Here is a 25863-nt window from a genome sequence, read left to right as displayed (position 1 = left end):
GTTGTAGAGAGCGATGAGGTCTCCCCTCAGCCTCCTTTTCTCCAGGCTAAACAACCCCAGTTCCCTCAGCCGCTCCTCATCAGACTTGTTCTCCAGTCAAACCATAAAGGAGCCTGCTTCTGTAATATATGATATAATATATTGCTTTTATCTCCTAGCAGTTACCTCCTATAATTTTCACTCCACTAGACAACCTCTATTTAACATTTGCCCCCGTTCTGGTATTTTGGCAAACCTAAGCATTAAGCCTGGTGCTTAATTATATCTTGTTCACAGGCCAGTTGTTTCCCTGGTCATTGTCCAAACAAGTTCTCTCTAGCTAAGGCAATAGGTCAGCAAGGAGGCAACTTTGAAGTAAAAATACCTTCCCAGTAGGAACACAAACAAGCAAAAATTATTTACGTGGCACACATTTTCACTTATGCTGTTGGTTTTTTAAAAACAAATTATTATGAAATAAAGGAACCAAAGCATACCATGTGAGTATTCTAAAAAAAAAAAAAAAAAGGGAAGGATATACTTTAAGTCACATTGCTGTTTCCATCTTGTACTACCCTTTTCAGTGAACTTTCTACTGACCATGAGCCTACAGATAGTGTTCCAAATAGACAGAGACTGGATGTCAGTGCAATTGTCTTGAGACTGCCCATACAGCCACCCATTTAACCAGCTTGATGGACACTACCCTTGTAAAGCAGCACCACAGTGTATGCTTCCATTTTGCTCACTGCCTGTTTGAACAATCTTTCTCTGTCTTAAGAACATCATTGAATGTAGCAGCTAAATTGACGACAACCTAATAGAAATGTACACGCACAGGATTTACTTCTGTTGCCCAGATCTGGCAAACCCCATTAGCAACCTGCAGAGGTATCTGTGTAATTATTGGTGACCTCACTGGCAAAGGTACCAACACTGACAGCACCTATGCATACAAAAGAAGTTTAAATGATGCCATATTCGTGCACATAACAACAAAAATATGGAAGGGAAACACTCATAATGATAACAGAGAAAAGACCATCGGTGAGTCAGTGATTTCACAGCGCAGCTTGAAATGCGGGAAGCGTACACCACTGTCCTGATGTGATCTGACTACAACCATTTACCTTAAACACACTCCCTAAATTTAAATTTTCCAGAAGGGAGAACAATAGAAAGTTTTCCGTTGCCTAAACTCCTCACCCATAAAGATGTGTTTTATCCAACATCCAGAGATGCAGAAAACAGATATGTCCATCTAACTTGTGACTTGGAGAACAAACCTGTCTGCTTGCTTCATTTTATAAACATAAGTGGGTTACTGCATTTTAAAACAGCGTAACTTTAAATAACATGCAGTGCTGTTATTTTCACTGATACTTTCAATTATTATTAAACATACTAGAGAATGTGCTTATGTTCATTGTTCAGCATCTTGAACAATTATTTAAAATACCATCTTTAGTTCATAAAAATATACACATCTACTTAAAAAGTAAATAATAGTGCAATAATAAAATCCAAAATGGAGCAGATTACATCCTCATTTAAGTTATCATAAAGCTTTTGCATTTACTGATCTATAAATATTCATCTGGAGAATGAACTCATCGTTAGTGTAAACATTGTGCAATAGAAGGAGCACAACAGATGTCTGTCTCTGTGTTCCTACATAATTGTGGCATTTCACAGTGGTCTTCATTTGGGCTTCTCAAAATGTTCAAGTCCATCATGTTCCGTCTGTCTCCTCTCCGTATCTCCTTTGTGCTTAGAAAGATTATATGAAGCACAGCAAGCAGCTGCCATGAGAAACAGATATTTCTTATCAGTTTCTAGCCTACATGTTTGGGTCTTCTATTTATTCACCCTTTAGTCTTCCAAATACATATTCTATTGTTTTTCTCAAGAAGTGCTTTTCTCCCTTTTAGGTGCCTAATAAAAGAATCCATAAGCTCAGTAAACATATGAAAAGCTGTTTCTAGTAAATGATATTCCATGACTAGTTTTTCTTGCTTCAGTTACACATCACATACAAAAATATTGCTATATGGAATAATCACTCTGCAAGCTCGACTTGCAGGACCTGGAATGAGAAGGGTAGAATTTGTGAAGTAGACCATGCTTCAAGGGGCCTCAGAGCCTACGTTCTGGCTCATGAAAAGTCAGCTTTCTGATAACAGTCTTAGTTCTCCATGTCTTCTAATGATGAAGATTGTCATCATTATCATTATTCTGTGCAGTCCTTTTAGATAATTGGTGATGAAAATAAATGTGAATGAAAATTTCTGGGAAAAAGATGAGCTTAATGCAGACAGTGAGGATTGGCTGCAATAGCATATTAAAAGATTGTGAGTGAGATATAAATAAGGCAAGCAGAAATCAGTTTCTTCCCTGTCTACAAGTAAAATTCACTTCTGACAGAGCACGGGTATAACTCTGCAACAGAATATATGTTTTATGGAAATTTAAGCTGGAAAGGAAAATTTCACCTGTGAGCTTTCCAAAGGGCTGCACCCCTCATGCCTATGGTTAAGGTGGGTAAGACAAGTGGTATCTGCTGTGACTCACTTGCAAGTTTTAGATGACTCCAGCCTGTATTTACTATTGGTTTGAGTTTCACAGCAGGATAAGCAGTGCAGAAAAGACCATTCTTCCTGAATATTACTCATCTGTAAATTTCTGAGAAATTAATTTTTGTTTACGGTGTTATTAACAAGAAAATTTTGCAACTGGAGGAAGGTCATTTGGCTTGTCCTGAAGCAGTTGTTTTAATAGCAGCAACGAGAGCAGCAAAAAAGAGTTGCACTCAAAATGCAAACAAATGAGAGGCTGTCAAGGAGATGTAAAAATGGATGGAAATGTAAGGAAGATCCATGATGAATATCCCTGAGAATCAAATAAGAAGGCAAAATCTTATAAGGAGAGAATTTTGACCACCAGAACTGAAGGAAAGATAAATCAAAACGAATACTTAACAATAAAATTAAATCCATTTGTCATTAAAATATGCTATGACTTGAGTTAGGTTGAAAATGAACAAAATTGTTTTATCAGTAGCTTATAGACTATATCATAATGCTGTAACAGTTGTAAGGTTGTAAATCATCTAAGACTGATCCTGTCTCACATGTTTGTAAAATTGTATTGAATCAACTCTTTTCCTAAACATTTATTTAATTCCATGGCCTAGCTTATATGGGGATCAAAAATTTAGTAAATTAGATATGTTGCGGACAAACTATCCAAATAGACTGAAGCTAAGGTGTTTTACCACTACAGATGCACACAAGGAGCTACATAAACCTAATAAGCTGCCATAAAGGAATATTGGCATCTGGGATTTTCCAGACATTGAAAGATATTACACGTTTCAGTGAGGTCTGGAAACACTCTTACTATAGGCAGCTTTGGTACAGAATACATGTAAACATTAGAGAGGATACTTCAAGGTCAGGAACTGGAGGTTTGTTTACAACAAATAAATGTTTGTAATGAGACTGAAGTGTACCTGGGCTAGGATGGACACAGAGCTGATTCACACTCCATCAGGGTGTGTATCAACTAGGGTATGCATACTGAATTATTATTACAAGTTCTTTTAATGCAGGCAGAGTATTTCAGGGGAGAATCTTTCCATACTGTTTTGTTTATTCTTTCACTAAAAATCTATTACTGCTCTCAGTAGAAGTAGGACATTGAATTAGAGGAGCCTTTTGCTTAATCCAATATGGATGTTGGCCATTTTTATTGTGTCAGTCCTTTTAGAAACTTTATCCATCCAACTTGAGAATCTTTTTGCTTCTTCTTACCATCTCTCTCCATCACTATCATAAAGAGGAAAGAAACAGGATGTGGGTTTGAATTCACAGTCATAGAGGATGAATATGAAGCTGGATTTTCCATATCTGCAGTAGCAATCTAACCAATAATGATTACTTCCTTCAAAAAGGAGCAAATAATAAAAAAGATAACTTTTGGCTTCTTTTACCCAACCTTCTATGAGTCAAGATTTTTTTTTTTTTTTAAACAAATCTGATGATTAAAATCCAAGTTTAACATGTTTAACATCTGTCAAGTACATAATTAAACAACATCTATAGTGGTAGTGGTTCAATACCAGGCTTTGGAAATTGAATATAATTTTTCATGAGTTACCTCAAAACAAACCTAGGGTCAGACAGATATCCAAACACAGTCTAAGAGCTACTTTGCATTTCTTAGGTTTTCTTTATATTTATAAGGATTTTTATTACTTTTTATTATTTATGCTAAGAGGATAACTGTGGACTGCGTTCTGTCACTAGGAAATGAAATATATGTATACCCAGCCATAATCAATACCCCTGTCTCCAATTCCTATCCTGATTCTACACACTGGGTTAGTTGCTTCTTATGCACATTTAACAAATATTCGGATAATGAATCTTTCAATTGTTAATTCAATTTGATCGAGGGAGTGTGGGTGGGTTTGCATAACAACTGTTACACCCTTGAGTGTTTCAAAACTATTGCAAGAAACATTAAGCATGATGTTCCAAAGCATAACATATTGGGTGTATTAAATTAGAAGTTTCCATTTGAATTTTCCAGCACAACACATATAATTTCTGAATATTATAGAGTACTTAATTATTCTTCCTGAGAAAGGATAGGTACGTAATATTACATAATTCTGTAATGCCCTGCAGGTGAAGAGTGTCTGGTGCTTGAAGTACTGACTGCACGATTCTATTTCCTGAATAGTTACTGACTCGTTGTGTGAGCAGTCCAAAACGTCAGACTCCAGCAGGCTCTTAGCTGCAACAGTATTGACGCACTGAAGTTGGAATGCCAAGGTTTACTTTGTTTACCATCAAAGCTCTGGGGCAGACTGAAAGCATACAACAATACAGATAGTTCTTTGGACTTACAGACTGAAGTGTGCACAGACCTTTTTACAGAAATACACTGAGCTGAATGCTGTCCACAGTGGAACTCTGCTTGTGCAGTCTCAATGACCAGAGTTGTTTTCTTACAGCTCCACTTCTCATTTCACAAAAATACAGCAGCAAGAGTCAAAAGGTTCTCACTCAGTTTCTACAAATATTTATATACAGTTGGTCATTTCATAACATCCTATTCTGTTTAACAAGATGTTCTGCAGTTTCTGGAAGTCACATGGCTTACTAGTGGAAGTTTATAAGTTGAGCTTTTGCAACCATCAGCTGCATATAACGTACTGATCTTTGGGGAAAGAAAATGCTTATATTAGACACTATGGGTAAGCAATAATGATATTAAACACCATCATTTAGGATAAAGATACAATTGGGATACAGAAAAAGGTGACCTTTCCAGCTGAAAAGAAATTCAGAATTCATTTCTGACATGGTGGGATTGCTGTGTAGTGAAAGAAAGAGTTCTGCACCCCTACCTCAGCTTGTATTCAAAGTCCCACAGAACCGAACAGCTTGATTCAAAGTCTGTTGAAGTAATCCGAGTCTTTCCCTTCACTACTGTGATTCTGAAAAAAAGGGAGAGTGTTGTATGAAAACATATGCCGGTCTCTGAAAAGAAAATATTCTGGAAAAATAGAAAGATTTACATTGGACTATCTGATGAAGTGGCATTAGAGTTGCAAAAATATCTGAGCTACTTGTTATAACATTAGTTTTGTCCTTGAATATTAAGAAGCCACAGTGTCCAGCAGTATCTTCTTTTTTGTCCAGTCAGTGAATACATTTCAGCATGATCTACTGCATTCGTAGGATCATTTGTTACCAACTAAGAATAACAAGTATATTTCTCTACTGACTTACTTTAAAGACAGCATAACAATCTTCTTCTTTCCAATCAGCATTTCTCTCTCATTCCTTTCACTATATTGTATGCAATTAATCATTTCTGTGTCCTGGAATTCAGTTATTCCCCCAGCTTTAAAACCTTCTATATAGAATGAAGGGTGCAAATTAGAACAACGTATTGCAATTCTTAAATTTGATATATTATACATGATATATTCTACCAGACTCTGTCATTTTAACATTTTGGAAATTGCACATCTACTTAAACTAGTCAAATTTTTTTCTATTTTAATGCTGTTTATGGAAAAGTGCTTTTCAGAAAATAAATGTTTAGAAAAAAACAGGTTTTATAAAAGACCTGAGAAAGCATGACAGGGCTTGGAAAAAATTGAAGGATTTGGTTTTCAGCAACTTAAAACCTCAGTTTCAGGGTGTTTGGACAGGATAGACATTTTATTGTCGGTCAGAGTATTTTCTGATTGTCTTTTCGCTCATTTACTTGCTGTAGTTTCTGCTCATCCCTTGCTCTTTTTCTTTGCCTCTTCTTCATTATTTACACAAGAACCAGAGGTTCTATCAGAAAGCATTAAGTTTTTAGGTCATGGGTAAGGTGGTTAGCAACACCTTCACCTTTTGTAGGACCAGACTACACAACTCAGTAGTGTCTCATAGGAAAAAGATAATTAAAATTCAGAGGACATGTATTATCATTCAGAAGTCAACATGCAATATTTCCATATGTATCTGATGCAGTCAATGAAAAAAAATGCCACCTTAATGCCACTCCAGTTATATCAGTATTCAACGCAGAGTTTTGTGAAGTATAAATTGAGTGTTTAATGATTCTATGTATACTAATTCTACAAGTACTGAGAGTTGCTTTTCCAATAAGGTCTAATTTTAAAATACAGAACAAAACTGCATCTGGCTCTACATCAGTGCCCTAGAGAGACAGAACAGCCCACAGAGACAACTTCCAGTATGAAAAACTGTTTGCCTCTGTACAAAGCAGAGCATTCTCCAGATACAGCATTAGTCCTAACATCACTTTCATTTTGAGGACTTAAGACTGACACCAGCTTAATATTAACATCTTTAGCAAGTGGAGAGCTATGCATTTGTCAGACTTCTAAGAGATATTACATGCCTCCCAGAGCGAGGCTGAAGCATGTACTGTTCTATAGCCACATTTTACTTTGGTGTAAAGACTGAGGAAATTTCTTTAAACATCTCAGGTGAACTCTTCCAAATCTTCATTTCCTTAGGCAGATAGTTACAGCCACTGTAGTGGTAAAATATGTGTCAAAATGCCTGCCCATGTATTTCCTGGAAAGTTAACACGGTCATCTTTGTCAGTATTTCGCTGTATTTGAATTTTACCCATAGATATTTGGTACAGTTGATGGTCTATCAACAATTTTGGTGACTGATGGTTCATTGCAATTTTTCTCACAAAGAAAAAGAAAAATCTGACAGTAGCCTCAGAAAATTTTAAAATAATACAAACAGCAATTGGCAGTACAGAACAATCAAATAATTATAATTTAATTTGTAATTTGTTCTAACATCACCATTCTGTGGTAGGATATGTGGAAACTTTAAGGAGTTTTGGGTGTGAGAAACTACTGGGAACACTTACTTAATATGCAGAATTACTATATTTCTGAGTTATTTCAGATGTAACTTCTGTAGTATATAAGCACTGAGCGTGTACCACAGAATCTCACTGAACCTGATAAAATTAATTCCCATTGATTTCAAGATATTCATTAGGTAGTCCCTGTAACTAGCTACTTAAAACACAACAAAGTAACTAAACAAGTTGAAGCTCAAATTTAAAGTCCAAAGAAAACAATGCTGTTAGTTACTTCCTAATCATGAAGACACCTAAACATCTCTAATTTTCGGCTTCAGCTTCTGGTGCATTATTTTAGACCTCAAGAGGTTGTACCTGTAAACAATAGTTTTCTCTAAAAGTAAAAATAAAAATGTAGAACTCAGACATATTTGGCAACACTGATGAAATACAAACCGATATAAAATAGATTCTAAATGATTATAAATAATGATAGTTAATGTACAGTACTTGCAAATTGCTATCCAAATGGTTCTTGTTATGTCCATTTCTATGACATGCTACTGCAGCATGACAAAAATCTGGCTTAATCTCAGGGGTTATTTTAATCTAGAGTATTTATTTCTGTACTGCATGTGGAGATAGGTTATTTACAAACAGTAGTTAGTTTTGGCACATAAAATACTCAAGCAAACAAAGATTACTGGAAATAGAAAGAAAACTTCCAGTAAAACGAAGATTGAACTCTCAAAAGTTCAAATGATATCTAAACTAAACATGACTAATCTTCAGAGATTACATGTTACTATCTTCACTTTTTGTTTTTCAAGTGCAGTGGTAGTAGAGTGTTTAAAATCACACTTCTGTTCTCCATAAGTTTGTAATAAACTTTCTGATACTACTTTTGCTTTAGCAGACCCATGGTTTGAGTTTCTGTGGGGTTTTTTTAGTAATATTAAATCTCTCCATTAAACCAATTTTGTTTTGTTGTAACTGCTCACTTAGATCCACTATGAAAAGACAGCCTTGCTGAATTTACAGGAAACCTAAAATTGGTATAGAAGGTGCTGACTTGGCCCCTATGTTTTAATTAGGCATTTTCTGTGTATTTATTACTACAGTGGTTTATTTTCTCCACAAGAACAAGTTGGTGTGAGCATTGCCTTTGCTGAACGTTCCTTTCCTGCTTGAAATCATTATGTTTGTCCAGGGATGACCAAGTAATTTATTGTTTCTTCATGGGATGAAAGAGGAGAAGGAAGCAGACAAGAACAAGGAGATAAAAATATCATCATAAAATATCAAAACAGCCAAAAGATGAAGTCCAAGTTACTGCATATTTCATTATGTCAGGAAATATGAGAAAGCAGACAAGAACATATGCTGTCTGTATTAGTACATGCAGTATTTATGCATCTTTTAAAAATAATGCTTAACAATTTACAAGAAAAAAAGAAGTTGATACTACTATTAATATAAAGAATTAGGTTATATTAAAAGATGTCAATAAGTTGCAGGGAATGAAGTAACTAATCCATGTGGACTTGGCTTCACGGACAGCCAGTAACTTTCCACTGTACTCTCTATGCAGTGTAAGCAGGTAGGCCAAATAGATAGGAACATGCTATAGATGCTGAGTAACGTTTCTTTAATCTCACCACCAGTGCCTTTAAAGTATAATATTCTTGAGGGAGGAGTAAAAGAGGTAATTTTTCATCTGGTAATTAGAATCCCATAAAAATGTTTCTTGAAAGTCAGGTTTTTCTACAGTTTTGTGATCTCTGGCTCTCGTAAAAACAAAAGGCAGAGCAGCAAAACACCCAGTAAAATTAAGACTTGGTAACCTAATTTTGGATTTATTATTCCTTTGTTTTCAGAGTTAGGGCTTCAGGTACAATTTGGTAGAACTGCGGTGCAAATAAATGAGGTGCAAGTAATTTGGAGGAAAGAAATTAATTTGTTCAACAAGTTGTTAGAAGAGCTGAATTTCTGCTTCAGCAAAGAAGAAATAGCTCCCCTGTCTTACTGACTTTAATATTGTCAACTAAATGTGAGCAGCTTTGGCTCATGCCCACTGAGTTCAACGAGAAACAGATTTGAATCCACAACATTTTGGATCAGGCACAAAATTATTTTGATGGCTTCAAGGAATAGAAGTGTATAGGACTATAAGGGAGCACAGCTGATAAAATGAAATCTCGGTTTCACTAAATTCAATGGTAATTTTACTGTTCACTTGGAAAAAGCTGAAATGGCTCCTGATACTTATTTCAGTTAAGCTAAAGTGTGATTGGGTGGGCTGGCTACGGAAAGCTCATGAAGAAGAAGAAGAATAAAGAAAGTATCTCCTTCATCAAGACTTGAGTTTTCCTACCAGCAAGCTATTAAATTTTTTTAAGGTTTTACAAAAAGAACAAAAAGCAAAGAAGCAATTCTCATTCCTTGAAAATGTAAAAAAACCCTAGAGTACTTTTTTTTTTCATTTTAATCCATCCTGTCAGATACAAATTGACTCTTTTGCATATACAAACACCAAGCAATTTCACAGGCACCAGCATCAGAAAAAATACATTTCTACCAATGATAGGATCATGCATTGTGCTTCAACACAAACCCATCTTCAGTTATTTAACACACTTAGTGGAATGGTGTAGTAGTCCTGTTATGTGGGAGCCATATCACTGACTCAATGTAATTGCTGCTTTCCTGGCCCTTGTGACCTTAATTCCTCTAAAAAAACCCTGTGTTTTAGAGATGTACCCACAAAAGACAACTAAAGAGAAGAAAATGCACCAAGGTGATCAGGAGTAACAACAATGAAGAATTAAAAATCTATCATCATTGTGCTTTTAAAATTACATATAACTTATGTGGATAATGATATTAAAATAGCTTCTTTTTCCATACTTGAATGCCTCTGCAGTATACTCCATTATTTCAAATTAACACTGGAAAAGGATTTAGCTGAAAAACTTGCGTGTCTGAGACCGAAAGAAAGCTTCATTAGTATAATTCCTTACAGTCCTTCTGTTAATATTTTCAGGGATAAAAATATAATTATCCTTTTTGAAAAAAGGCGACAAAAAGGCGACAAAAAGGCGACAAAAAGGCGACAAAAAGGCGACAAAAAGGCGACAAAAAGGCGACAAAAAGGCGACAAAAAGGCGACAAAAAGGCGACAAAAAGGCGACAAAAAGGCGACAAAAAGGCGACAAAAAGGCGACAAAAAGGCGACAAAAAAAAAGGCGACAAAAAGGCGAAAGGCGACAAAAAGGCGACAAAAAGGCGACAAAAAGGCGAGCGACAAAAAGGCGACAAAAAGGCGACAAAACTGGGAACATAGTGAAATTATAGTGAAATTATGGAAGATCTAGATTACAACTCCAGTAGAAAATGTGGGTCAATTGGATAGGAATATAAAAGTATCAGTTCTGACTGAAGCATGAAACTTACGCAAACAAGGGGGGAAAAAAAGCCCACCCTTTTTAGAACATTGAGATGTGTGAAAACTACAAATGCTAGAACTGTGAAAAGGAAACTGGGAATTTGATCCATATGTTCTGGAAATGCCACTGCCCACAGCTAAATTATTTTTGGAGGACAGAACAGAGAACAGAAGAACAACTGCTAAAGCTGTTATAAACACAGGGTCTCCCTAGTGATGCAAAGATCTTACCATGGCAGATATTAATGAGTGACTATTACCATCTGGATACCATATATGAAGAAAGCATCTTTGGTATGTTCTAGAATAATTACTAAGGAATACGGTATTATTTATCAATTATCTCTCTAATTCTCTGAGGAGAAATCATTCTGCTAACTCCAAGGGGAAAAAACACTATTCAGAGTGGTTCACACATTGATTTTCTTCATATAGCTGAATATAATTTAAAAGCCTGAACTGATCTAAGTAATTCTACTGTATTAGGGAAGATCATATTTTAAGCTTGGGGAGCTCTTTATCATGGTATATTTTTTCAAAGTGAAATATTTTTAAAATCTGCAGCATATGAAATAGCAGTAAGACCTGTGGACAGATTCTGCTACTGCTTCTCAAACCCAAAAGCACATCATGCTGACTACAAGAGAAATAATTATCAATTAGCTTGGGCAACCATTTACTTGTTCACAGGAACGTATGACTGGAAGGAATGAACTTCATGCATTCTGCCATCAAAGGCAACCAAACCTTATATTTCTATTCTGTACTTTTAGCAAGCAGAATCTTCATACCAGTTGGCATCTTCCACTTCCTACCTGAAGGCTGACCCTGTACACTTACTCCTCTGACAATTCGATAGCCTGCAGTTCTCACATTCAGTTTATTCTAGACTGTCAGTACCCATTTGTACCAACATTATCCTTCTAGTATGCAACACATACTCTCATAACTAGTTCACACTAGTAACTCTTGCCACAGAAAGGGATAGAGATCAACATAAAGAGCGATAGATTTAAAGAAAATAGTATGTACATTTTCTTGGCCATACCAGCAAACTCTCCCTGAAAAAGTTAAAAGATGCTTATAAAAAATTCTAAATGGTGGCAACTATACACCATCTGTTTTGTTCTGGTTTAGAAAGGAATTGCATCAATCCATGATGTTCTATATACCCCCCCCCCCCCACACCAGCCACTAAGCAAAACCTAGCAACAAAGTTGTGACTATCATATTGAAATAATCAAAAAATTTGTTTCTTCTATTACAAATTACATTTGAAAATTATATTACCACCACACTTCTGGTTTGATACTAATTTTTACTCTTCTTTGAAAAAATGTCTTTGCTAAGCAATGTACGAATTCTAAAAATAAATAGTTCTCTGCACTGATATAATCATCAAACTTGAGCTGACTCTAAGTACAGTTTTTATTTTTCATGTCTTTATTCATTCTTTTCTACATAGTATTTGTGGAATTCAGCATCTGGAACGAGCAGGAAACAGGTTGACTCTCTTTGACTCCCTTTATTTCTGCATAGTGACATTTTCCACTGTGGGCTTTGGGGATGTTACACCCAAGATATGGCCTTCAAAGCTACTTGTTGTCATTATGATCTGTGTTGCTCTTGTGGTGTTGCCCATACAGGTAAATGTGTATTTTTCTTCTCTTTAGAATTGTTTTTAAAACAAAAGAATAATAACTGAAATAATTTATTGTTACTATTATTATTGCATATAAAATGTCAGAAAAAATAACTATCTTTTATACCTCCTATTCTGGTTTGTTGGGTTTTTTCCTTCCTTTTTCCTTTGTCTGTTCTCCTATAGTCTAGATTTGTACTAAAAAACCAGAGCACTAATAACAGTTTTCAAGTGCTGGTGAAAGCTTTCTGTTCCTGTCATGTACCACAGAGCCCTTCCTTCATCCGAAGACATGGGTTTGTTATTAATGGAGCAATTTAAAAAAAAAAAAAAAGAAAAAAACAAAACCAAAAACCTAGTAGCCAGCACTTTCTTTATGAGTATAGCATTTCCTCTGCAGGCTCTCCCTGTTTCTAATCTTGGTTCTCTGCACTTCCTCTCTTACTCTTACAGCTCAGTGCTAACTTGAAAATAATCTCATTAAATCTGCAACTCAAGCAAACTGGGTTCACAGCTGTGTATGTCGGTACACACACACACAGCGCCAACAGCACAGTTAGGAATTTTTGATGCCTACTGAAGTTTAGGTCTTCTAACAGTTTCAACAGGAAAAGGCTGATTTATGAAAATCCAAGTATTTCAAGGAGTCAATCAGTTTCATTAAATTTGTACCAAACGTTTCTCAGCTCATCAGGTGAGGCTTGATGACAGAAACCCTGAGATTACATGGGAAGCCCTGCCAAGATGTTAACTGTTCCACACTTGGTGATCACCCAGACCTCGTGCCACAAAAAGGGGATCTGGGGAGACATTGTGCATGCTTATCAAAGCTTATAGGAGTCCTGCTAGACCATGAAACTCCAAAGATTCTCACACAGTCATAGTTTCCAGACTCTGCTTCTTTGACAGTAAACTAAAGCTCACTGTGAGCAGACAACACGGAAATGCTGGGAGGTTGGAAGCTCAAGCTTTTAGCATTAATTTTCTTGAAATTATTTGAACATTTTAATTATACCTAAATATTTAATGTCTGCATACACAGACATATGCACTAACACAATTATATTCCCACTCAGTGGAAATTTAGTAAAATATATATTCTATTGAAAACTAAAACATGCTTTAAGAAATTTAATTAGGAAATAGAAATTTCGTCTTTCAGGTAGTTCTGATATACACTTCAGGGATAAGAGCTCTGCATTACCAGTAAATAACCTGGAATCTACTGCCCTTTCACATAAATTTACCTATTATTACCTACTTTATTTTATAGCTTTGTAGTGATAATGGGGCTTCATATAGTTTTCCATACACAGAATGTGGGAGGCATTCTCTCCTGAGCTTTTGTCCTGCTATGATATGAAATCAGTTATTATTCACAATTCAGTCTCTCCATCAGTTGAATGTGGATGAGAAAAAGCAGCTATCACACAGATATATAGTTAAATTGAGCTCAGTATTAAATACATATTACTTACAAGAAGCTTTGAAATGGTGTTTGTATGTTTTATTACCAATTGTTACAACAGCACTGATTGTTACACTATTCTATTTAGTCTAAAGGATTCAGACTGGTAGAGCAATGTTTACTGTTAGCCTGCATATATTGTTCAGGTGGCAAAGACAAATTTGCTGTATTAACAGCTGCTGTGTATTTAAGTTGTATCTAAATTTATGACAGATAAAAGTATACAGAAGGTCACCTTCAGAGCATTATAAAAATCTGAGAAGAGTTATTGCCCAAACTAAGTAAAATGATGCTTCTATCCGAGTATCTATACTCACAGTATACACTTAAGTATGTGAAAATTTAACCTTTCATTTGAGGGAAGCATTTATGTCACGTGGCACTGGAAAAAGAGAGCTCAGAGGTATAAAATACATAAAGGAAATAAGGTACAGCCTTCATTCTTTTCTAAAATCTTGAGATTTACTGTAATCTTATGATATTTTAATGGATTTACCCTGCTATTTGTGCGTGAGTAGAGGGTGGCTCTACTGCCATGTTTTTCAATCACCCTATTATTCATCTCACCCACTTACTAGAGAACTTTTTACAAAGAAAGAGACGTTGTGAGCTAAGGGCATCTTTTCATAGAGGCATGAGATGAATGAAGCAACATTGTTAAGTCATGATACAGTTGTACTGCACATCTGCTTGTCTATATTTCACTGACAATTGGCATCTCTTGCAGTTTGAACAGCTGGCATATTTATGGATGGAGAGGCAAAAGTCTGGTGGTAACTACAGTCGACACAGAGCTCAGACAGAAAAACATGTTGTGCTGTGTGTTAGCTCTCTGAAGATTGACTTACTTATGGATTTCTTAAATGAATTCTATGCTCACCCCAGATTGCAGGTACTTACAGTAAAAAAAAAGAAAATAAACTCAAAACACTGATTTTTTGCAGACAGCCTTCTGAAATGTTTTTTATTTGTAAAACTGAATTTGGGAATAGCTGACTGAATTGGGAATCTATAATTGCAATAAGAAGCTGAGATACAGTACGGAGACATTCATTTTAAATTGAGGTAAATAGACTAAATGATAGAATTACTATCTTGTTGAATTATGCCAGTCCTTTTAGAAACAGATATTTCCATGCAAATTCCTTATATTCTACCCCAAAATAGAAAATAAATGAGAACTACTCAAGTTATTTTTTCCTGTTGTTTTGGGACTGGATCCAAAACTCCTCACAAGTCAAAGCATCTTTTGGTTTTTGCATTTTGCTTTGTTTTTTTGCCAGTGTTAGGAAGACTAGATCCTTTTGGAATTGTTGAAATTAAGAAATAAATGGACGTACTTTAAAGGACAAAGACCTGAAAGATTACACACGAGATTTTCTTAGTGTACACATATTCCCTAGCTAATGCAAACAGATGTCACTTGTTTTGATCATATAAAAGCTTATTTATATGAGATAGCAATTTGGATTCATTATCATTAGCTTTGCTACAGACCATTTCTTTTGCTAAATCTTCTCTATGTCTTTTACCAAGTTACCTGTGGTACCATGCTTCATTAACTAGCGCAAAAAAAAAAAAAAAAATCACAAAAATACAATCCTCAAATTGCTGAGCAGCAATTTGACAAATCCCAAATCCAAAATATTCCCCAAAATAATTAGCTAGTAAGGAGCATAAGCAAATGCACAAAGAAATCCAGTTCTTTATAGATGCAAACGCAACTTGAAATCCAAAATTTAGTTAACTAATCTGGTGAATGAGTCAGGCTCTGTGATACACTGGAGACAAAGACGAAAAGTTCTAATACTACTTATATAGCCTAAAAGAGCTTATATACATTCCCTTCACAGTTGAAATGGGAAGCTGCAGGATACAGATGATGTACTGGATCCGGTGCAGTAAGCTTTCTGCAAAAGTCTGTGTGTGCTAAGGAAGACTTCTATGACAAGCCTGTCCTAAGCTCTCAGTCTCTCCTCTCACATTCCATTCATCTCTCCTTTTCATATGTACATGCATGTATACTTCAGACCAACCTTACTTTTCCTAACAAGGACTGTCTATAGCACAGGAAACAGAGTTTGGATCTGCCCATTAACATAGAGGAAAAAATCTGGGGGAAGACAATTCCATTTCGATTGCTGAAAACTTCCTACATTTTCCAGCTAGAATGACAGAAATGTAAATTGTCTCTAAAAAAAATTATGCTCATATGGAAACAAAAATGTTTCTAAATGGACTTTAGTTGCCACCCTGGAGTCTTTTGTGAGCAGTTGACCAACTGTCCAGCCATTTTTATTAAAGAATTCAATATTTTAAACACATGTATTCAAATAACTTTTGTCAATGAAATTTGAGAATTGTCAGAGACATTTTTGACATCCTGAGTCTCTGTTGACTCATTCTCTAGCAACAATACATGGTAACATAAAAAAAAAAAAATAACATGACTATTCCTCCTTATGTTTTTGACAGGACTATTATGTCGTTATTTTGTGTCCTACTGAGATGGATGCTCAGGTCCGAAGGGTGTTACAAATCCCAATGTGGTCCCAAAGAGTTATCTATCTGCAAGGCTCAGCACTAAAAGATCAAGACCTGTTGAGAGCTAAGTAGGCAAATATTGACCAATATTGTTTTTTACTTTTGTTTCACTCATACTGTTTGATAAATAACTTCGACAAACAACAAAAGCTGTGCTAGAAGGAAAGCATGTGTATTTAGAAAGCAAGGCTCTTTGATATAATTTGCTTTTCTTAATATCTGAAATTTTTCAAGGATTTGTAAGTCCTATTTGACCAAATTTTTCTTCACTGTCTTTTCTGTCTCAGTTTTTAAAGGTATTGAAACAGAGTGCCTGTGATTTCTTCTGAAAAAGCAGCACAGAAAATTCCAAAACTGCCAGTAATGCTAGACTTTGTTTCTGTTCATTGAGCAAAGATGGTAAACGTGATAGTAGTTCTACTGACCCACTGAAGGGGAAAAAAGTAAAAAATAATTATCACCCTTTGAACCCATTGCACAGTTTTGTTTTGAAGTACACACAGTGGTGTACTTCCACCCCTTCTAATAAATCCTCTCTGCTAGTAAATAGTTAATGACATTAATCAAAACACATCAGACAAACAGTTACTCAAACCCCCCTCTCACCATTGCTTAATCACTTGAGGGTGTGAAGGAATTCACAGTGGAATTCAAGTAGGAGGATTGTCTCTTTAAACTCTCCAAAGAGAGAGAGAAAGGTGATTCTTAGCAAATAACTGATTTAACTTATCTGCATTACTCTCTATAAGAACTTATTCAGCAACTAATATAGATATCTAAAATTAAGCCAATACCTGTCTATTTGTGTCATTCAGCCTTCTTTACTCCAGGGGAGTTCTTTCCAAGAATCTAATCTGTGAGAAGTCTAGCGAGCTGTGTTATCTTCCCAGATTTCTGCCACTGAAAAAGCAACAATTACTTCTATATCTGTTTAAAATTTGAAAATACAATAAAGCTTTTTTCAGGATTAGGAACTTCCTTTTAGAGAGAGGTTCCTTTTTTTGCTTTCCTGCTGATTTCAAGAAGGAATTCATGTGGGGGTTTAGCTTCTGCACATTAGGAGAAGAAAAATTAGGCTGTTCCCTAAAGATAATCTTGAATTTCACTTATAATAACCTGGAGGTAGTCTGTGGAATTGTGCTTTTTCCTGCAAAACATGTAATTGAATGTACCTGTCATAGAATAATTTTCAACCTCTCCTGAGGGAAGAAGTGTAGTGGGAATTTAATAGAACATTTAATATGAAATATAAACCAGTACCTAAGATGTTTGCTGTATTTCTTTTTAATGATAACATAACGTACTGAGAAGATAACAAGGCACATGGTAAATAAATAAACAGTTACCAACAACAAAAAAAAATAATCAAGAAGTGTCTCATTATCAAAATTTATACATATATTATACATGAAATGCAATGTCAAAGTAACATGATAAAGGTTGCAGCAAAAAGAGAAGGAATACCAGAAGTTGGCTGACTGCATAAGTAGTAAATAGTCAGTTAACTGAAGACTGTATTTTTCTTTATATGCCCTAGTACACAATTTGGCTTTACAAAAGTGACATTCATTCTTGCTTCCTACCTTGGAGAGCTTCACTTTGCAAGTTTTTGGTGTTCTCTGAGTACGTGCCCGGCTTTAACAAAAAAACAGAAGGAATTCTGTCATGAGGTATCACACTGATACTTACATTGTTCATCAGCATGACTAGAAACTTTATAGCTCGTTCAGCATTTGAAACAACACAGTAACTGATTAAAACAGCTCTCATTCTCCATGCAGGTTAGCACTAGAAAGTGAATAACACTTACCATGCTTGATTTTTTTCCCCCCTACAGCTTTCTCCCATGTTCTGTCATGACCTCAAATACTTTTTCTCTCTCCTTCCACTTTCTTTAGTGAACCATCACAAATCTTGATCCCCTTCATGTCCACTCTTTTTCTTTACCTTATACTTTTTCCTTTCACAAATTTCTCTTCAATATATAAAGTCCCTTTAATTTCTGCCATCCTCAAGCAGTGGAACTATTGGGGTTTAGTCTCAGATTCAGTTTTCTGGCACATAAAAATGGTGTAATTGACAAAGCTTTTTTAGTTGTTAGGACATTAATAACACTTCTCTCATAAGGATACTCTGAGTTCTAATCTAATTTTTTTAACATAGAGGCTATTAGTGTTTCTGTTGTCTAAATTAATTACATTCATAGGTGTTAATCACAGGTTATTATCCTTGTCATCTGTGGCTGAAATGATTCAAGAAGTTACAAAAAACATTGGGGGGAAAAAAAGTGAATATGTTCACATGAGGTTTCATTTCCTTATGAAATCATCTATATATACTGTCAGTCCCAGTTACCTCATCAGCTCTCATCAAAATCTCATCTACTTTCCTACAACTTTGCTAAAGACCGTATCTTCCCAATTCTGCTCCCATGCTTCGCTGAAACTACTCATACAGATCCCATGATTTGTTCCTAATCAGTACTCAGAAGTGGCCTCCTGGCCTCACTTCTCCACGTCAGCTGCATTTGACATTAATATTTTGGATATATTGATTTGCCTTTGTTAAAATGATTTTTCCATTTCAGGTACTTTAATCTTTTGAGGCTTCCTCTGTTTTCCTACTGCTAGGTGCCTATGGGGAATCTACAATGACCTGACTTTATCCTTCTCTTTTCCTTATACTTTCTCTGAGCGATCTCACAGAAAACACACAAACTTAATCACTATTTCTATAGTCAAAAATTAAAAGGTTGGCCAAGCTATCCGACATCTCATTATGGATATCTATTCATTAATTTTAGTTTAGTTACAGACAGTTGTAAATAGATCTTAATTTTTGCTACCAAAATAAAACCAGTATCCTACTGTGGATCATAAGCTCGGAATCATATTGTAGAGCATCCTGTGTAGACTAAGCCTGCATCTTGCTAGTGTTTTCTCACACAAGCTCTCATTTTTGCCCCACTTAAAGCTATATTTATGTTCTTGACATATACCATCTCAATTCCCTGAACCCTTGTTTCAGAACACTCTAGAAATATTATTTATGTAGTACCTCACTTTGCCTCATTGCAGTCCTTCCCTGGCTTACCCTTTTTATTGCATCAAGGAGTGACCCCTTATTCTCACTTAGCCTGCAACTCCCAGTTCTTACTGAGAGGTAACCTTCTGATAAGTCTATAATGCTATTCTCTTTCTCACATACAACAGATTAACATACAAGTCCCATTGTGATTTCACCCACTCTGTCCCTTCAATCTAGGATTAATTTCTCAGAAACATCTGTAAAATAATCCCAATATTCTCCATCACATCCCCTCTTCAGTCAGTTCTCTGCTCTGATATCTAGTGAGACCATTTTCTACCATGATAATTTTTATATTCAGGTATTGTCACACCATTTCTTCCCGTTTCCCATGTTTGCGTATACTTTTGTTGTCCTTTGTCATGTCACTTCAAGCTTATATGGCAAGGACTGTATTTTTGTTCTGTGTTTGTACAGTACCTAAAAGAACAGGCTCTCAGTCTAAGCCTAGGGTCCCAATGGCCTGAACTATTACTAACAACCACCAATTCAATTTTCTAGCAGCAGAAAAACCAAAGATTTAGGAATCTCAGGTCCCATTCCAGACTCCAGAATGGAGTTGCTGCAATGACCAGTGAATTGCCTGTTCATTTTCCCCAGCTTCTGCCTCACTTTTCCCCTTCCCAGGACACCCATTCTGATCATCCTTTTATCTCTTTGCCCAGAAAGTCCTGTCTTCCCAAGGAGGTCAACCAAGTCCCTATTTCTTTACTTCCATGTACCAGTAAGTGAAGTAGGATTCACTGGAGAAGGATATCAAGATCTGAGGCAAGAGAGGAAAAGCAAACTTTGATGAAACCTTCAGTCAGACAGTTTTTCTCCACACTTCCACCACCACTCTTTATTACATGACCAGTTGTACCCTCTAGAGAACAATTATGCATTAAAAGTTCCCAAAGAGACCATAAACTGAAAATAGTTAATTTAATGCATACATACACAGAAATGTTTGTTATTTATCCCTAACGCATTATTCTACTACATCTATCCATCTTTCCGCTATCACTAAGCAAGACAAGTCTATGTTATGTTATCTGTCCCCTCTCATTCATTTTTATCAGTAACAACTTGTACATATCATACCCTTATACACTATGCAGACTGGTGCTATTTATTCACCTTTTATACTCATGGCAGATAAATATTTATTTTGCAAATTAAGTGTGTTTGAGGCCACCCTGCTTTTATTATTTTGGCACAGCTTCTACTGGCACCAGGGAAAGAAAGTTTCTCAGAACCTAGTCAAGAAGTACTGGTACACCATGAGTTAGTGCACAAGATGACTGCTGCTGACATTCAGATAATGCATGAGAACAGATAGACTAAACTTTCTCTGTATTCTGTTTCTATAAGCATACAAGACTATAAACTGTGAAACACAAGTCCACATAAGTATTTTGTTGGTATGTAACAGGCTTGTCTCCCCTCTTCTAGAATGGATGATGCTGAAGCTTGTTTCATTCTGAGTAGTCGCTGTGAGGTGGACCGGACAGCAGCTGTAAGTTTTGATGAAATAACTAAGAATGTGCATGCTGTTTATACTGTTACTGCCCTTATTACCTCTCAGGGACTGAGACTTCTTCCGTGAACAGAAGATTAAAATTAGCATGCAGAGATTTTGCATGTGGGATGAACTTCTTGTCTCAGTTAAGATAATGAAAAGGTTTCTCTTGGATTCTACAAGGCCAGGATTTCACGAATTTATGAAACATGATCTAATGGCTCATTTCACATAACATATCTACTTCTACTTTTTTAGAAAAATAAGTTACATGACCTACCTACCAAAGAGGTTAGAATTTTACAGCACATTTTAGTTGAACTTCTATTTTTAAATGTAAGAATTTATACATTCTTTCAGGACTTTAAAAAGTACTGTAAGATTACAGTACTTTCAAAAAACAATTTTCATGCTGAATAAAGTAAATTTTTATCAGTTCTCTCCTTTTTTATGGAACAATGGCAGAATACCATATAAGCACTATCATGGTACCTTATAGAGATATTGATACTTAGTCATTAATCACTCCAAAGGGTAGTACTCTGTCAAAAAAGTTTTATTCAAATTACCTGGACTAATATCAGTGTTTGCTCTAGATATCCAATTCAAAGAGTTACATTTATTAAAACAGAAAAGAGATACATATCAACTGACTGGTATTTCCATTCAGAACTACCGAAGTATGGAAAGTTTACTACTAACAAAGTAAAGATTGAATTCTGCTTTATAAATTAATTTCTGACTAATACCAAATAACCAATATATCTGAGAGTATTTGACCATTTTTCATACTGGCCAATTTTAAACGTGAAAAATGGCAAGATTCTTTAAATAAGTTACTATAGTTTTGCCAATGCTACTAGTTATTTGCAGTCAGGTAAGTTACTGTCCACAAAGGAAGACTGCTAATACAAGCCTCTACTCAGCCTATCTGTGATAAAAGAATAAAAACTATTTTAATATAAACTAGAACTCTTCAAACTAATGAAATTACCTACTGATCACAAATACCCAGGAAAAAAGTCCACTGAGGAAGGACTTATGAACACAACTTTAAATTTTTCACCATGAGCTGCATGCTAAATTATTGCAGTCGCCTCTATTCAGTTTGATCTTGAACCCCAAAGGAAGATCAGAATAAGTCTGAATGTTCACAAAGTTGAATTAAGATGCTTACAAATTGCCTAACAGGATCAAACTAGTGCTTATAATTTGGTAATTATGTTTTAAACTATCTCAATTAAAAAATACCGTTTTACTACTACATTATAAGAAATAGCAATTATTTTTCTAAATGTTAAAAATAGGTACAGTAAAACACGGGGAACAAGGGCTTTGCATTATGTATGTAGTATTTCTTAATATATTCTCTATCACTTGCTACAATTACCTCATCTGCCATCAAAACTTAGTTGTTTCCATACCTACATATATGGCTTATGAGAGAAGGAAGAACAAAAAAAGCAAAATAAGCTGCAGCTAGCAAGGAAAAAGGATTATTTCCTTGCTAGGCAAATGAGCCCCCAGAAGCAAATTGTATCAAAAATAACTTAATTTTTTGTAGACTATCAGCATGCTGTAAAAAAATATTTTATTCAAAACTAAAGACCCTGTGCTGGACCCATCACTCGCAGAAAGCCACTGAACTCCCTGAGAAATAAATCTGTGCTCCTTCTATAATATTCAAACTTACTGAACTAAGAGCTTTGAATTTGATTAATCAGCAATAGACTCCTGAAAACACACTAGCGAAAGCCACTGAATTGGCAGCAAGTAATCCTGGAGTAGTCAAGTAAGGCAAGCACTCAGAATGTACTGTTTGGAAGTGACAGAGGTGCTAGGGTATTTAAGGATAAGAACAAGCAACAGTTCTTGCAAGTACCCGGGAAAATACTGGTAACTTCTGAGAGACTGAAAAATATCAAAAAGCCAAACCACCTTGCCTAAATTAGCCATGAAGTTCAGAATAAATCAGCTACAACATCTCATTTCACAAAATATACTTGACAGTCGTGAAATGGTTAGAAATGAGAAATCCCGTACAAGCAGAGCATGTGATTTACATTGCACTTGGTAGGTTTATGCAGCTTTAAGGACAGCTGCACCAACATAGGATTCACCTAGAGGTAAACTGTTCATCTCTGCTCATAGCCTCTCCAGAATTTATACAAAGAAAGGGCAATTTTCAACTCTGCTGAAGTCTCCTACAGGGCAGACAGTGGACTCTGCATCCAGAGCTTATGGAGCTTCTATCCGTTCTGGCCAGCACTATCTAGTTTTGGTTTCAGAGTTGTGGCCAGCTACAACTCTCTCCAGGCAGCCTTTCTGCCCTCAGCGACAGCGTGCCCCAGGAAATACCAAAATGGTACCTGACACATTTCAGCTTCCAATACAGACTATTATCAAATCTCATTTATCATTGTATCTGGAGCATACAAACAGACAAATCTTACCAAAGACACAATCCTGTTACCTTCCTCTGGGACAGAATGCCCTGTTGGGTGACTGGCTGGCTAGTTATAATGGTGCAGTATCTCAATTATAGCAGTGATACTCTGAGGGTCAATGTTATCTGAAGTTTTTAAACAAGATGTCACCCCTCTCTGTTTTTGTTGTTGTTGCTCAGATTTCCTTTTCACAGGGAATGCAATTATTTGTACTGCAAGTAGAAAATAGGACAACTGTTTTCTTTTTTTTATTTATTTTGTTTTATTTTACTGCCCCCTAGAGCTCTGAAATGAAATGGATTTAATTTCCTACACTACTCCAGCTCTAGTCACCACTAAGAACTTCAGTAATGTAGTACATAAGGTTACAGTTTGTCATGGGGCTGAAGGAAGTTCAGTTGTCATCCCAGTATCAATCTTTATAACTACAACTGATTTTTTCACCCCTGCTGTGCTTGAGAAGCTGACAAACTGTTAGGAGTGCCTTGGATCCTCTCCTACGTCTGACAGCTGTCAAAATAAAATTAACAGATGCATTGAGGAGATTCCCGACCAGAACAGCTGTTGTTACTCGTGATTTTTCAAAGTCCATGAGGGTTTTTATCTCCCCAGCTACAGTCCTCAGCAGAGGATTTACTCATTTGCCACAGATACCACTGGCTGTTCACTGCTTGCTGTTTCATTAGTTAATAAGTTTTAGTACCAAATCTGTGTTGCTTCTGATCCGTGGATCTCCACTATAGCTCAGAAGACAAATACAACAACAGGTGACATGCGGTTACTTCATAGAAATTGTCAGTTGCTTCCTTTTTCACTTGGAAGAGTAGGAACTTCAACAGTCAGACCAAGAATTTGTCAGCTTTCCAAAGTCTCCTGCCAGAAACTCTCTCTTCTCTGGCAAGACAAAGCTCTGCCAAATTTTATTCTATCAAATGCTATTTTGACATCTCAGACCTATAGCAAGCAGGACAGACATCTGTGTCACTTCTGGAGGATGCAACTCAAAGAGAGTTCAAATTGTACTTAAGTCCAGATACAATTTTTTTTTTTTTTTTTTTGATTGGTGGGTACAGAACAGTAGTCTGTGCCACACCATGAAGTTAGCCAGTGACTTCAATGGGCTGCCTACATCAGGTTGCTCCACAAAACAAGTGCATCTGCTGTTTTAACCCAAGGAGGGGCGGGAAGAGAAGTCTCTTTTGAATTATCCTATAGATAACTCATTAATGGGCTGTATGAATATATGAAAGACCACTTCTACTGCTGACAGTTTTGTTCTGATGCTTTCTGAAAATTCAGAGATGGTTGAGTTCAAGCTTGCAACTTTTTTTTTCCCCTTCCGTTAATCAAATTGCGTGACACTACTGTACTGGTAATCTAAGTTACACTGCCTTAATAGCATCACAAGATGGATGCATTGCATAGGAAGATATAACTAATTTATCAAGTCGTGTGTGGCAAGAAAAAAATTAACAGAACTATTTTAAAATATATATTAAATCAAGGTCTTGCTTTGAGTTCTGAATTATTTAAATTCCTGTTACACCCACTTTAAAACTTACAGCTTTTGATACATGAACTTCAATATCACCTCTATATTAATCACTATCGGTATCAGTGGTAATTTGATCACTGGCTGCAATTCATTGCGTGGAACGCACACAGAAGAGAATGTATTTTTTACCTCCTCTCCCAAGGAAGCATATATTTTATAATATGGATAGAAGCATAATTTTGTTTCAGTTATATCTGTTTAGAGTATGTACATATATACCTCCTTTTTACTTGGGAGAAATGTGAACATTTTTTAAAGTCACTACAATATAGTATAAAAATTGCTACATATGTAAAACAGAGAGCCACCAATACTGTATGAAGAGACTGAATCTAAGAAATCACTTAAAGTGCCTACCTGTATTTTCATTTCTCTCCCCTGGAATGCTTCTCCAGAGTGAAATTTGGGAGAGTAACTGAGCAAAAAACCCATGGAAACCCAAATAACCAGCTTTTGTACACAAACACATGTATATCATGTATTCTGGTGAGACCCCACCTGGAGTACTGCATCCAGCTCTGGAGCCCTCAGCATGGGAAAGACACAGACCCTTTGGAGCGGGTCCAGAGGAGGGCCACAAAAATGATCAGGGGGATGGAACACCTCTCCTATGAAGAAAGGCTGAGAGAGTTGGGGTTGGTCAGCCTAGAGAAGAGAAGGCTTTGGGCTTCTTGCAGCCTGTCAGTGCTTAAAGGGGGCTTATAGAAAAAGATGGCGGCAAACTTTTTAGCAGGGCCTGTTGCGACAGGACAAGGGGGAATGGCTTTAAACTAAAGGGGGGTAGATTTAGACTAGATATAAGGAAGAAATTTTTTACGCTGAGGGTGGTGAAA

The 25863-nt window shown here is 36.0% G+C and overlaps 1 protein-coding gene across 1 annotated transcript in view; it reads left to right on the top strand.

Moving 5' to 3' along the window:
* The window catches only part of KCNT2 (potassium sodium-activated channel subfamily T member 2), a 141067-nt gene that overhangs the window by 46164 nt on the left and 69040 nt on the right, over window positions 1–25863 (top strand). Inside the window, exons 10-13 of the mRNA XM_019473093.1 lie at window positions 12252–12432; window positions 14624–14788; window positions 16372–16508; window positions 20962–21025. Coding sequence (XP_019328638.1) covers window positions 12252–12432; window positions 14624–14788; window positions 16372–16508; window positions 20962–21025 — 547 coding nt within the window. The remainder of the gene's footprint in view (window positions 1–12251; window positions 12433–14623; window positions 14789–16371; window positions 16509–20961; window positions 21026–25863) is intronic.

The sequence above is a fragment of the Aptenodytes forsteri genome, unplaced genomic scaffold (assembly GCF_000699145.1).
Source record: "Aptenodytes forsteri isolate BGI_AS27 unplaced genomic scaffold, ASM69914v1 Scaffold181, whole genome shotgun sequence".
NCBI lineage: Eukaryota > Metazoa > Chordata > Aves > Sphenisciformes > Spheniscidae > Aptenodytes > Aptenodytes forsteri.
Note: the sequence above shows the minus strand (reverse complement) of the source record. Positions and strands in the feature narration are given on the sequence as shown.